Below are 15,058 nucleotides of genomic sequence, written 5' to 3'. Positions count from 1 at the left end.
CGTTCACGCACACATTTAAAATTCACCGAGCACTGAAGCAGATCTTGGTCACCTGCCCCTATGGCGCCTACTTCCTGTCTAGCAACAGTCTCAGTGTTCACTGAGGATCCACCCCACACCCCAGCCTTCATTCTCATGTCTGAACTGGGCTCTTCCCTTGGCCTTGGCACATGAGAGGTATCCTGCCATTGGTTGAAGAGGGAGAGGGAATCTAAGCTGGCTCTATCAGAAGGAAGTCAAGGCTTTGCCCAGGAATCAAGAAAGAGACTCTTTCTTTCTCCCCTGAAACGTGAACCTGGAAGAACTATCCACCCAGGGGTTATCACAGCCAGCTGTGACCAGAAGGGGGATAAACCCACCAAAATGGTATCAACCCAGACATGGCAGAGGTAAGGAAGAGAGAGAGACAGACAGACAGAGACAGGAGCCTGGTAACAGAGCCTGGCATCTTCCAATATGCCAAGATTCAGCCACATCTAAAGCCAAACTCTGCCTTCAATCAAGAAATTCTCCTTCTAGGCAGAATCAGGGTAGGCTATGCTCTGCTGTAATAACAAGCAAACCCTGATTAGCAGCTGCACAGATACGGTCTATTCCTGCTCTCCCAAAGCCTGCAGCATGATGGGGCCAACCCCTTCCAGGCAGTGACGCAGGGATGCAGGGGAGCATCACCCTGTAGCTACGCCACAGGGAGCACATGGCTCCCGGGGCCGTCACGGCAAGGACAATGAGAACGAAGGGAATTCATGCCAGCTTTCTGTGCTTCAGCCTTGGAGGCCGCTCATCACATCTACTCAGAGCCCACTGGCCAGAACGCGTCCCGTGGCCCCAGTCTAACCTAAGGGAGACAGGGAAACGCACCAGCCCTGCTCATCCAGGGAGAGCGAAGTGAGACAAGCTTGATGAGCGCACACGGCACAGTCTCTGCCACCGCGGGATCAGCCACGCTGTCACCTGTAGCCAAAGACTCCAAAATTACATCAGCATCAGCCAGGTGCCGGGGATCACGGGAGACGCCAGGACCACAAGAGTGAACAGGACGATGCAGGAGCTGCCACGGCGGAACCCACAGCACAGTGAGAGGCGGGGGAGGAATGAGGGAAGCAAGGACAGACAACAGCACACACCCCCCGGCACAGTCAGGACGAGGAGCGGAGACGTGGAGTGGCAGGGGCTGAGAGGGCAGGAGAGACAAGACACCTGGGGAAACAGCTCAGCCGTGGGGAGTGCAGAGGGTGGCTGGGGACGGATTCTCAGGTGAGTTCTGAAAGCTCAGAGGTCAGTCCAGGGAAATGGGGAGGGGAGGGAATAAGGAGGAAGAACAGGGCTCCAGGTAAGAAACCAGCAGATGGCAAGGTCCAAAGATGAGTGAGATCACGTGCATATGGAGACTGACACCAGCTCACAGTGAGCTGGGAAATATGCGCAAAGGAGGGGGCAAGAGCCACAGCATACGGCGTCTCCCGGCAACATGTGGAAAGGGGCTACACCGATGTTCACTGCAGCACTGTTTACAACAGCCCAGACATGACAGCAATCTAAGTGTGCATTGGCAGAGGGCTGGATAAAGCAGATGCGGCCTGTATGTGCATATGTATACATACATAAACATACGTGTAATGGAATATTACTCAGCCATTAAAAAGAACGAAAGAAGGCCATACACCGCAACCTGGATGGACCTGGAGATTGATATACCGGGTGAAGTTAAGTCAGAGGAGGAGAAATATCAGATGACATCCCTTATATGTGGAATCTAAAAAGAAATGATACAAATGAACTTATGAAGAGATGTTTCTGACAGAGAATGACGTTTACCCAGGGGCAAAGATACTTAGGGAGTTTGGGATCAACGTGTATACTCTGCTATATTTAAACTATATAACCAACAAAGACCTGCTGTATTAACACAAGAAACTCTGCCCAATGTTATGTGGCAGCCTGGATGGGAGGCAAGTTTGGGACAAAAATGGATACATGTATATGTATGGCTGAGTCCCTTTGCTGTCCACCTAAAACTATCACGACACTGTCAATCAGCTATGGTCCAATATAAAATAAAAAGTCTTAAAAAGGGAGCGTGGACTACATTTAAGCACCTCAAAGGGCGAAGAGGAGCCACTGGAATTTTAAGCCAGGGGACAGCCCTGGGGTAGTTTTTCATTTTTCCGTCCACATGCATTACTCACCACCTCCCTCCCCGCTAACTCAGCATCTGCCTGCCCCCAACCCCGCATCTCCAGTTTCCAAGGCTCCCCACTGTTGAGGACACCCCTGAGATGCTCCTGGTGGGCGGATCCACGTGGGACAGCCCTGCCCCTTCCTCCACACAGAGCCCGACCCTGACAGCACAGTGCTTCCTGCACCCCTCCAAACCAGACCACACAACTCCTTCCCAGGAGGCAGCTTCATGAAGCCACTTCCCACCTCAAGAAGGAAAGCAAGTCTAAAACAGACCCAAAATAGTGCGGGTCTGAAAAGCTGAAAACCAGCCACCATAATTACAAGTATTTTTATCCCTTGCCCAGAAAGGAGTAGCAGATCATTTTCCAAGTGTCTCTCTAAGGAGCTTCATCTGTTCCATCTCAAGCGCTGCAGGCTCCAGAGACGCTACCAGAAACGAGGCTGTAGCAGGAAGGGAGCCAAAGAGAAACCCCAGGGTGGAGACACCGAGCCAAAGCAGGGCCTGCAATATCATGCGGAGACACTGAGCGAAAGCAGGGCCTGCAGCAGCAGCATCCGTGGAGGGCAGGGGCCACACCACGAGATGGAGAAGAGAAGTCCAAAGATCCATGAGAGGGACCAGGAGATGGGCAGGGACGTGAGAGAGCTAACAAGGCTGAGACGTGGGCGTGTCTGCTCAGGAGCCCGGCTGTCCCCATTCAACACCCCCGACCAACTGCACTGAGTGATGAAGGGCTGGGGGACCTGCAAGAAAGAAAGAGGTCCTTCTCGGCGAGAAGGGCACGCTGCCCCAAGTGGAACCTTCCCCTCTGCTACCCTGGGAGGGTTACCTGAGCACAGGAATGGTTAGGGACACACGACGAACAAAAGAGGCATCAGAACAGGCCATCTAAGCCAGCACTTGGGCTTTCAGCAGGGACTATATCAGCCACAATTTCTTCCTATTATCCCTCCTCATCCCTTCATTAAGTCCCGAAGGTTTGACAAGCTCAGAGCTAGCATGCTGGACAACGCTTTCATCGCCGTCATCGCCCTTAAAGTGAAAAGCTGAACCAGCCAGCTAGGAAGGCCTGGTTCCTGCTTCTAGCTAACGAGACGAAGCGCACTAACTCTGGAGTCAGACAGCCAAGGCCATAACCTCATTCAATATGTGAAGCCCGGTGACCGTGGGCAGGGGGCTTGTCATCTCCACGCCCCAGTTCCCTCATCTGTAAAGACACAGCTATAGTTCTCCAGTAGTCATGTACAGACGCGAAAGTTGGACCATAAAGAAGGCTGAGTGTGAAGAATTGACACTTTCGATCTGTGGTGTTGGAGAAGACTCTTGAGAGTCCCTTGGACTGCAAGGAGATGCAAGCAGTCAATACTAAAGGAAATAACCCTGAATATTCATTGGAAGGACTGAAGCTGAAGCTCCAAGACTTTGGCCACCTGATGCAAAGAGCCGACTCACTGGAAAAGACCCTGATGCCGGGAAAGGTTGAGGGCAGGAGGAAAAGAGGGTGACAGAGGATGACAGATGGTTGGATAGCATCACTGACTCAACAGACATGAGTTTGAGCAAACTCCAGAAGAGAGTGAAGGACAGGGAAGCCTGGCGTGCTGCAGCCCATGGGATCACAAAGAGTCGGACACCACTTAGTGACCGAACAACAACGGAAGGTGCGGCGAACATTAGATCACAGTCCAACGCGACACAATGAGCGCAGGGCCAAGAAAGACAGCGAGCCCTCAATCAGGCTGACTGCTCTTACCATCGATGTCGCCGACGTCGGGGCTTGCATTTCTCTAAGAAAACGTCACCAAAAGCCGGAGACAGGTCACAGAGTACCAGGCACATAACAGACCCTCGGAAAACACTGGGGGAGAAATTCTCCAGGACCAACAATCTAACTTCTTCCATGAATAAACGTCAACTAGACTAAATGGAGAGGGGACTTCCCTAGTGGTCCAGTGGTTGAGAACCTGCCTTTTAGAGCAGGGGGTGCGGTCGGCTCCTTGGTCGGGGAACTGAGACCCCAGACGCTGCAGGGCAACTAAGCCTGCACACTGTGACTGCGCATCACAATGAGGACCCACGGCAGCCAGAGTAAAATGAAAATAAATAAAATCAATCAAAAACAAAAAAGGGCAGGGAAAGGAGAGAAAAAACAGCTGGGAAATCTGTACACTCAAGGAGGCTGAAGCGGTCTATTAACAACTCACAACGTGTGGATGGGCCCCGTTCGGAACCCCATTCAAGTGTTTTTTTGAAAATTTGAACACTCACCAGATATTTGATAATGTTAAGACATTACTGCTAATTTTTAGGAGTGATATCATAGGATTTTCTTTTTTCTTTTAAAAAGTAGGAGGGCCCTTATGCTTTATTAGAGACAATCTCCCAAACACTTTGGGAGGAAAACAACACCGTGGCTTGGATGAGCCTCAGTGCACTGAAGAGCAGCTGGGGAAGGGGGCACGGACAGGGCCAGACTGGCCGCGACGGCCGCCGCCACAGCTGGGCGGCGGGCACCCGAAGGCTCATTATGCTCCTCTGTCTATTCTGACATTCGAAGTTTCCATAATAAAAATACATTTTAAATAAGGGAAGAGAAACTGAAGAAGAAAGAATACATATATGTATATATATTCACACACACACACACCTGTATGTGTAACTGGATCGCTATGCTGTACACCTAAAACTAACAAGATATTGCAAATGAACTATACTTCAATTTTAAAAGATGGAATTCTTCAAAAAGAAAATACAAAAAATAAGTACTTTGAAAAAACGGACTGCCTATGACCTTTCTCATGGAACCAGTTCACTCGTGCACGAGGGCACAGGGAAAGCCTCGAAACCACATCTTCTCTCCAACCTGCTCCAGATCCAAGGGTCAGTGCAGCTGTGCTGGTGACAGGGCTGTGGCCGATATTAACTGGAACTAATGTAGGAAGCCAAGCAAAGGGGAGGAAGGCCCGGGCTTAGCCATCTCCCATGAATCAGGTGCTAAGGTTCCTTCCTCAGCAAAGTGAAGAGGGCGAACAGAAAGCCAGAGGCCCTGCAATACTGTTACTCATATGAAAAGGAGGAGGAGTGGGCAGCAGAGGATGAGATGGTTAGATGGCATCACTGACTCAACGGACATGGCTCTGAGCAAACTTCGGGAACTGGTGAAGGACAGGGAAGCCTGGTGTGCTGCAGTCCGTGGGGCTGCAAAGAGCTGGATACGACTTGATGACTGAACACACACATGATGACACATACTTGGTGGCTGAACATACATTTGGTCTTGGGCCACAGTTCCCAGTTCCCAAAACCTGCAGAATTTCTTAAGTGCTGAAAATAAACACTTAGAAAGAACACTTAGAAGGCCTCAGAAAGGCATCTTTTGTTACATCAATGAGGTGACTTTCAGAATCAGCTAATGATGGGGGCTGGGAGCCAGAAGAACCAACCCTGTGATGAGAGGGTTAGAACTTCCTGTCCTACCTCCTGGCCTCCAGGGAGGGGAGAGGGGCCGGAGGTTGAGTCAATCATCCACGGTCAAAGATTTCATCACTCATGCTCTGTAATGAAGCTTGTGTGTTTAATGGAGAGGACAGGGTTCTGAAAGCTTCCAGGGTGGTGAACACATGGGTCTGGGGAGAGCAGAGCGGCTGGAGAGGGCATGGATGCCTACACTCTTTCCGCATATCTTCTCCTGCATGTCTCTTCCATCCGGCTGTTTCTCATTTACACTGCTCTACAATAAACCAGGTATCTAGTGAGTAAAATGTATGAGTTCTGTGAGCCGCTCTGGCACCTTAGGGCTTGCCTGGTGCCTCAGATGGTAAAGAATCTGCCTGCAGTACAGGAGACCCGTGTTCCATCCCTGGGTTGGGACAATCCCCTGGAAAAGGGGACGGCAACCCACTCCAGTGTTCTTGCCTGGAGAATCCCATGGACAGAGGAGCCTGGCGGGCTACAGTCCAAGGGGTCGCAAAGAGTCAGACACCACTGAGTGACTAGCGCGCGCACACACAAACACACATCTTTTACAGATAGGGCTTCCCAGGTGGCGCTAGTGGTAATGAATCCTCCTGCCAGGGCAGGAGATGCGAGAGCCTCGGGTTTAATCCCAGGTTGGGAAGATCCCCTGGAGAAGGAAATGACAACCCACTCCAGTATTCTTGCCTGGAGAATCCCATGGATGGAGGAGCCTGGTGGGCTACAGTCCATTGGATTGCAAAGAGTCAGACATGACTAAGCGGCTGAGCACAGCTTTTATAGATACAGCTTGAAATACTTAGAAGTGGAATGATATGAAGACTCAAAATACCACGAGAAACTGGAGAATAGGACGAGATAGAGATGAAGCAAGACTGGCCAGGAGTTATTATACCAACTGTCAAAGCCAGATTATGGGTGTTTGGAGGCTGATGGAACTCTTCCATTTTGGTCCCTATCTATAATAAAAAGATTTTAAGAATTCCTTGGAGATTTGGCCTTGTTAGTCATTTACACTTTGTTGAGAATTACCCCTAGCCCTCCAGGAAGGAGGATTCCTCACCAGTCTTCATTCACACGTAACAACTGCACTTCAATACCCAGTTTTGAAGGGTGAGTAATCTTTCTTCCCCTTAGGAAGTGAAAGCAGTCTCAATCCACCCAGCAACACGGAATATTAAAACACAAGAACAAACCCACATCAAAAGCTTCATTTTGAGGAACAGTTTAATGGAGATCTCAGCTCAGAGTTTGGTATTCTGAACCCTTACACAGAACCCAGGCAGATCCATCAAGAGCGCTGGAACCCACTGGTGCCGATTTATGAAGCCAGCGCTGCTGGTATAACTCCTCCCAAGGCCCTGGCTGCTTCAGGAACTCTTCCGTTTTATTAAAATGATGATCACATTCACAGTTATCCACAGCATGTGATTATGAATGTATTTTTTACCAGCTTGATGCTTAAGCTTACTTTTCCATTAATAGTAACTCTGCCTTTATAATGAGAACAAATGCCACTAATACACATTTATTTCACCCATGAGCAAAAATTCAGGGACTAACTGCATTCACACAGTAGATGATAAGTATCCTATAATTTGAAAAATCAATCAACAGCTAGCTGAGTCCTTCCACACAGGAAGAAGTAAAGATCTGTCTGCTGAGGACCGACTGGCAGCATCGTACACAGCGCGCAGGCAGGCAGCCAGCGGGGAAGCGGGGGCTGTGAGCAAGACCTAGGACAGCGCGGAGAAGGCAGAACAGCGGAGGCCGGGCGGACCGACGGCAACGGCAAAGGCAAAGGCGTCTGCGCGTCGCAGACACTTTCAAAGCTTCGTATCGACTAAGGCAGCGGCCCCCCACCTTTCTGGCACCAGAGACCAGTTTTCACGGAAGATAATTTTTCTACAGACTAGGGGTCGGGGGTGGCGATGGTCTGGGGATGATTCCAGTGCATTACATTTATTGTGCACTTTACTTCTATTATTGTTACATCCGCTCCACCTCAGATCATTAGATCACCGAGTTCGGGGACCCCTGAGCTAAGGTACTTCGGAGGTAAGTAACAGAGACAGATTCTAACCTGAGCTACAAAGGAATTACTGTCAACAGTCAGGAAATTGGGAGAACTTTGCCCAGAGAAAGAAATGAAGCCATAATAGCTCTGGCCAGTTCCCATAGGAACAAAGAGAAAGTCATCAGGACCTGGCTGTTGAATAAATGGCCTTTCAAGCATTCTTGCCATTCTTGGTCGATTCAGGAGCTAAAGCCCCAACTGCCATGGCTCAGCTCACAGGCCTGCCCCCAGGCCAAAGGAGGGCAGAGTTTACCCCCCAGCTGAGACGGCACGGTGGGGCCACCATTCCTCGGAAGAATGTCAGCATAGAAGGGAGGAAGCAAGCACAGGGGAACCTCCTGTCCACTCTAGGCACTGAAGTGGATTCTTTATATTTAATTCTCAAAGCAACCCTACCAGTAGGTACTACCTGCCCAATTTTACTGACAGCAACACTGAGGTGTAGAGAGGTAAGGTGATCTGCTCAGGGGTACACGGTGGTAAGGGGGCCAAGCTGAACTCAGTCTGACGCAGGACACCTGTGCTCTCCAAGCCACCAGGCTATAGGAGGCGACGTGGGTCCAAAGTCTGAATGCCACCAACATTCTCCATTTTTCTTGATGGCAACTGCTAGGAAAAAAGTGGGAAATGAGTCCAAACCAAGAGAACTGTATTTGAAAGTGTTAAAGAAGAATCTTAGAGCAGATCTATCTTGGACACGCCCAGTCTCTTTTATCCTCAAAACCCTTGGTGAGAACAAATCCATTTCCTCTGATGCTAAGATCTTCAGGAGGGATGGGAAGCGGACAAAAGAAATTTCTGAGCATCATCATTGACAGTCCCAAAGAAAAGGGGAGGAACATTTGAGAAGCTCCAATTAGACACCCAAACTGCAAAACTGCTGAAGACATAGCTCAAGGCGCCCACGAGGCAGGTGTCACTCTATGCCTGCACTCTGGCCCTTCAAACCTGTTTCTTAATGATCATAATGGACATGTCGTCCTCACCCTCCACCCAGGCGAGCTTCCCCGGAGGCAGATACTGTGTCTTGTTCATCTGTGTAACCTACACCGATGAGCCTTGGTTTTCAGATGCTTCACATGGATGAAACATCAGTGACTCTGCGATCAAAAAGGAAGGAAAACTCAGTCTAGGGAAGAAGCCGCTTGAGGAACGTCTCTGCTTCAGACCAACACCTCTGTCGGCTCACTTTCTAGAGTTATCAATTCTGCTGCTCCTGGGGGAAGGGAAGCCACTGAAGGTAGAGAACAGGAAGCTGAAGGCTGGACACTCAGGAGGGACTCGGTAAATATGTGCTGGATGAGTTGGTACCGCCCATCCGTCATTCAAAGTCCCCTCCAGACTCTCCAAGCCAAAGCTCCCCATAAAACGGACCGCCAGAGAAACGCGTGTCTCCTCCAAAGAGCCCTGACTCCTCTTGTTAGATGTGGACCCCCCACTAGCGTGCTCTGAGTGGAAGGCACGCCCTGCACAGCTCCCTCTCTCACCCTCAGCGGTGAGAGGAGTCCGTCTATCACTCTTTGAACGTGACTCTGAGTAGCTGAACCCACCTGACTGGCTGTCGTCCCATTCAGTACTTGTAAAGCTCCTACTGTGTGCTGGAGCCGAACTGGGCAATGAATATACCCTGAAAAAGTCAACAGCCACAGGTCGCCAGAGGAGCTCCCAGCCTGGCACTCTCCTGCAAGTCACTTCAGAAGCAGGTTGGTACCAGAGCAGATAGAACGAGTTTCTTCCTCACGCAGTAAGGGAGGGTGTGAGCAAGGCCCCCTCCAGCAGGTTCAAAATGGCTGATGGGCCACACGTCTGTCAGCTACCGCTGGGGCCCCCCTCGTCTCCCTCCATGCCTGGCTCAATGGGACCACTGCCTAGCCTGTCTCTTCAAAGACTCTTCTCCTCAGGGAGCCTAGCCTTCTAGTACACAGCAGGAAGATGGGTCTGGGCCCTGGGGCTAGATGGCCTGAGGGATCTGAACTCAGTCCTGCTTTTATCAGCTGAGGAACCCCACACAAGCTACTGCACATCTCAAAATCTCATCAGTGGGCAGCAGCTTCCTCAAGGAACTTGGCTGAGGACCGCAAGGGTGCAGAGACGTGACGCCTCAGTGCAGCAAGCAGAACTGAAAGTGCGTGCTGCCAGCAGGCTGCCAGGATCATCCCGGCTCTTACACGATGTTTGATACCAGTATTCCTTCCTGCCAGATTAACCTACACCTGCCAGGACTCTCTTCCATCCTGATTCCAAAAGTTGACCGTCACAGGGTGTCAGGAACTATCTTTGCACACTCCTTCCAGCCCAGGGCCCCTGAGTCTCACCAGCCACTATGTATGCTGTTGCTCTCGGTTCTGAGCTTTCAGTGCAGCTGTGTGCAGGCGGGTGGAATGGTTTAAATGCTTTGAAAGACACCTACAGAAAGAAGGTTCGGGAACTCCCATTTCACTGGGATGAATCAGAGGAGAGTCATTCAACTGTTGGGGTGTTTTAAATAGTTGTATTACTTCAAACGAAATGTTTTTGCTTCTTTTGCCCTTTTGAAATGGAAAGAGCAGTGCGTGGACTCTTCCCCCACATCCTTTCATTACTCCACTCCCAACGTGTGTTTACAACTCTTCCTTGGTAAAAACCGACCCATTAATAAAATGACAGACGAGGATCACGAAGAATGGGCTCGATTAAGGCCAACAGAAAGGGTTTGGCAGAAGTCGTGATAAAATCCAGCTCGAAGGCTATTCATAAATGAAACATGGCTGACAGCACCTCACTTTGCAAACAAAAAACAAAAACAATGAAAAATCAATGCAGGGTAGTGAATGCCGTGGGAGGACCATCTCCATCCCAACCTCACCTCTCATCGAGCTCACTGACCAGAGACACTGACTCCTCTTCTCCCAGGGGTAACAAAGAATCTACCCCGACTGCCATTCCCTCTGACGTAGGAGTTCAACACCGATCTCTCTCGCAGGCAACAAGAGCAACGATGTCACGGGGTGGGACACCAACTTCACATCAGACACCTAGACCTTTCCTGCCCGTCAATGCTGGAACACAGTCAGGTTGTGAGACCCTCTCACAGTCACAGTGGGTGGGGACAGGGCACCCAATAAACACTGACTCAACCAGCCAACCAACCGAGCAGTCAGCCCATGAATGGACTGTGGTGCTTCCTCAGTGGGTCAGGCAGTTAGTTCCTCCTGACCGCCTTTCAAGCCTGAGCTTCCGATGAGCATGTCAGCCCCCTAGATCGCCGCCCAAGGCCCAGAGTCCAGAGGAATCCGGGGACATGAGCACTGGTCTCTATGCTTGGCGGGTCTGTCGACATCCGTACAAGTGGACACCTTGTCCTGGTTTCCCTGAAGGGACAGAAGCTCCCAAGCCCTTTCCCTCTGGCCAGAACCCTTCACCCTTCCTAGCTCAGTGACTCGTCACTCATTCAGCAGCCACAGATGTCCCTATCCCAGGAGAATTTCAAATACTTTCATTCTAGGACTGTTCAGCTAACGTCACCACTTGGCAACAAATGGTCAGTGAGAATACAGAGATCCAAGAGAGCCTCTGCCACCCAGGGACTCAGAGTCCACCAGCTCCTGAGGGTAAGGGGCTCGTTCCTCTCTCCACCTGGGCTTTCTGCCACCAGCCAACTCTAGTCTCATGACCCCACAGAATGCAGGTCCACAGATGGGCGTGGTGGTGGCAGAGACGCTCCAGGTGTTAGGGGAACCACTGACCGAAACCACCCACCCTGGCCAGGCGCCACAGTAACTCACCTGCACGAACTATCCTAAGCAGGAGGCCCCAGGAAGGCACATGGAACTAACAAGCTACCACCAACCAGAAGAATTCAGGAAAGGTCAAAAGGAAAGAGAAGACACCAGCCCACAAGTCCCACCATCCTCCCAGAAGGCTTCCCACTGGAATCCTTATTGAAGCGATGTGCATGCCACCAGGAAGGTCCCAGAGTCAGAGAGACTGGCCAGAGACAACCCAGAAATGAACTGCATCATGGGATTCTTGCAGTCCACTGCATCCATATGACCCCATTTCTCAGCACAAAGTTGGATGTGATACTCTCTTCTGTTTTAAATATTCTCCAAATCCAAGGGTACAATTGTTTTCTTATACTTCACATGATATGTTTTCTCTCTTACCACAGGTTTCTCATTAAACGATACCTTTCAGAAAACCACGTCTTAGGGTTCTATACCAATTACAATGTGGTTTTACCATTTTACCTTTTGTTTGCTGGTGGGGCAGTGTCCACTGGTTGTTTCGCTAACATCTGTCTAACACACTAGGACCGTGTCTGAAAAGTCCTCTAAGCAACCAACATCGCAGATACACATCAATGCCATCAGCCTTACCTCGATGAGCTTTCTTTCATAGGAGCTTGCGAGTTCCTCGGCGACTTCTCCAGGTTTCTGCTCAGGGACTGTAACTTCTCCATCAACATTCCAAAGATTTGGGACAACTTTTGGGAAAAGAAAGACTTCCATAAGTAACTTAATCAACTATAATTCCCTCAATTAAATTTTTTTTTCTGTAGAATTTTTTTCTTCTTTTCCAAATGGCTTCTCTGGAAAGAAAGCTCTTGCTAAAGAAGAAGAAAAGAAAAAATCACAATTACTAACTACTTCCACATCGCATCATTTTCACACAAGTACAATAAAGTGAATGATAAGCTGTATTTAAAAATGGAATAACTGTCCTCGAGACAGACGCACAGAAGTCTAGGGAACGATCTTGTCGCTACGTTCCATTTCAGGGGAAACAGATGATGCTTTGGCAAGATGTAAGAGCCTATATCTGCATCTTCTATGCTGGTTAATTTTCTTTTTCTTCAACAAAAAAGTTTTTCAGGGAAGTAGTACCTCCTACAGCATGAAGGGAAATGGCAATAGGGCCACTCAGGTAGCATCTAGAATGAAGGGAGCTTCTGGAAAAACTCAAAAGCCAGTGCACAATGATAATGCAAAGACATCTCCACGAGACACTGTCTCTCAGATCAGCACAAGAATTAGCACAGCATTGTAAGAAACCTTCACACTGTCCTCCATAATGCCTGCAACAATTTACACTCCCACCAATGGTGCAGGAGGGCTCCCATGTTCCCACACCATCTTCAGCATTCACAATCTGTAGACTTATTGCTGGCCATTTTGACTGCTGTGAAGTGATGACTCATTGTAGTTTTGATTTGTATTTCTGTAATAATTAGTGATATTGAGCTTCTTTTCATGTGCCTGTTGACCATCTGTATGTCTTCTTTGGAGAACTATCTATTTAGGTCTTCAGCTCATTTTTGATTGGGTTGGTTTTTTTGATATTAAGCTGTATGAGCTAAAATAGGATACCATAGGATCCTGCAATTCTAGACCCTGGGCATCTACCCAGAGGAAACTTTTAATTTGAAAGGATACATGCATCCCAGTTGACAGCAGGATGATTTACAACAGCCAGGACATGGAAGAAACCTAAATGTCCACGAGCAGGTGAATGGTAAAGAAGACGGTGTACATATACAAATGAAATAGTATTCAGCCATAGAAAGGCCTGAAATAATGCCATTTGCAGCAACATGTATGGACCCAGAGATTGTCATACTAAGTGCAGTAAGTCACACAGAGAAAGACAAATGTCATAGGGTATCATTTATATGTGGAATCTAAAGAACTGAGGCACATGAACTTCTTAGCAAAACAAAAATAGATTGGCAAAGAAAAAAACACTTATGATTACCAAAGGTGGTAGTTCAGTGGTGGGTATATCAGGAGTTTGGGATTAATATATATATATGACTGTATATAAAACAGGTAAACAACAAGGGCCTACTGTATAATACAAGGAGCTACACTTGCTATCTTAAAATGACCTATAATGGAAAAGAATCTGAAAAGAAAGATATATATGTACAACTGAATTACTCTGCTATATCCTTGAAGCTAACACAACATTGTAAATCAACTAGACTTCAATAAAAAAATCTGTACAGGAGATGCCCATGGAAATTGCTTCTACAATAGAGACTGATAAAATACGATTGAAGTAGATAAAATCTGGAAAAGAGCCAGATAATTCCAAGATAAGTAGGAGAACAAGAGTAGGAACAATGGCCACATGAGCAGTTAAGAAGATCCAGTGGTGTGATTGAAGACTGCAGACTAGCACCAGGTCTGAAAATAAGCATCAGGGATGCAGACACCTGTGTGTCCTGAGATGAAACTCCTGGATGCTCCAATCAAGTGTGATGAGACGGCAATGAGGCAAAACAGGAAGCTACGCCTAGTCCTCCAGCCACTGGGATGTGGGAAGCACGGATGCTGGTCAGGCACTCAGGAGGAAGTCAACACTGGGAAAGACTGAGCAAAATGGGAGTGGCTTCTGGGCCTGAACTGATCAGTGGCTCCGCCTTCAGCCCTTCATGGAGCCTCCATCAGGCTACAGCTGGTCCGGGCATCTGAGTGACCATATAGAACATGCTGGAATAAAACCATAAGGGATTTCCCATCAGGAAGATCCATAAGCCTCTTATCCTTATCCATCAGAGGGCAGACAGTACGAAAACCACAATCACTGAAAACTAATCAAACTGATCACATGGATCACAGCCTCATCTAACTCAATGAAACTATGAGCCATGCTGTGTAGGGCCACCTAAGATGGTCCGGGTCATGGTGGAGAGTTCTGACAAAACACAGTCTACTAGAGAAGGGGATGGCAAACCACTTCAGGATTCTTGCCTTGAGAACCCCACAAACAGTATGAAAAGGCAAAAAGATACAACACTGAAAGATGAACTCCCCGGGTCAACAGGTGCCAAATATGCTACTGGAGAAGAGTGGAAAAATAACTCCAGAAAGAATGAAGAGATGGAGCCAAAGCAAAGACAACACCCAGCTGTGGATGTGACCGGTGATGGAAGTAAAGTCCAATGCTATAAAGAGCAATAGGGCATAGGAACCTGGAATGTCAGGTCCATGAGTCAAGACAAACTGGATGTGGTCAAACAGGAGATGGCAAGACTGAACATCGACATTTTAGGAACCAGTGAACTAAAATGGACCAGAATTGGTGAATTTAATTCAGATGACCATTATATCTACCACTGTGGGCAAGAATCCCTTAGAAGAAATGGAGTAGCTCTCATAATCAACAAAACAGTCTGAAATGCAATATTTGGGTACCATCTCAAAAATGACAGAATGATCTCTACTTGTTTCCAAAACAAACCATTCAATATCACAGTAATCCAAGTCTATGCCCCAATCACTAACGCTGAAGAAGTTGAAGGTGAATGGTTCTATGAGGACCTACAAGACCTTCTAGAA

The 15,058-nt window shown here is 48.4% G+C and overlaps 1 protein-coding gene across 2 annotated transcripts in view; it reads right to left on the bottom strand.

Moving 5' to 3' along the window:
• SNX29 (sorting nexin 29) overlaps nt 1-15,058 on the bottom strand; it is a 603,176-nt gene that overhangs the window by 293,665 nt on the left and 294,453 nt on the right. For both annotated transcript variants that reach the window (XM_018040633.1, XM_018040634.1), the window contains one exon: nt 12,095-12,201. In XM_018040633.1, coding sequence (XP_017896122.1) covers nt 12,095-12,201 — 107 coding nt within the window. The remainder of the gene's footprint in view (nt 1-12,094; nt 12,202-15,058) is intronic.

The sequence above is a fragment of the Capra hircus genome, chromosome 25 (assembly GCF_001704415.2).
Source record: "Capra hircus breed San Clemente chromosome 25, ASM170441v1, whole genome shotgun sequence".
In the NCBI taxonomy this organism is placed as follows: Eukaryota; Metazoa; Chordata; class Mammalia; order Artiodactyla; family Bovidae; genus Capra; species Capra hircus.
This window is presented reverse-complemented; position numbering and strand designations above follow the sequence as displayed.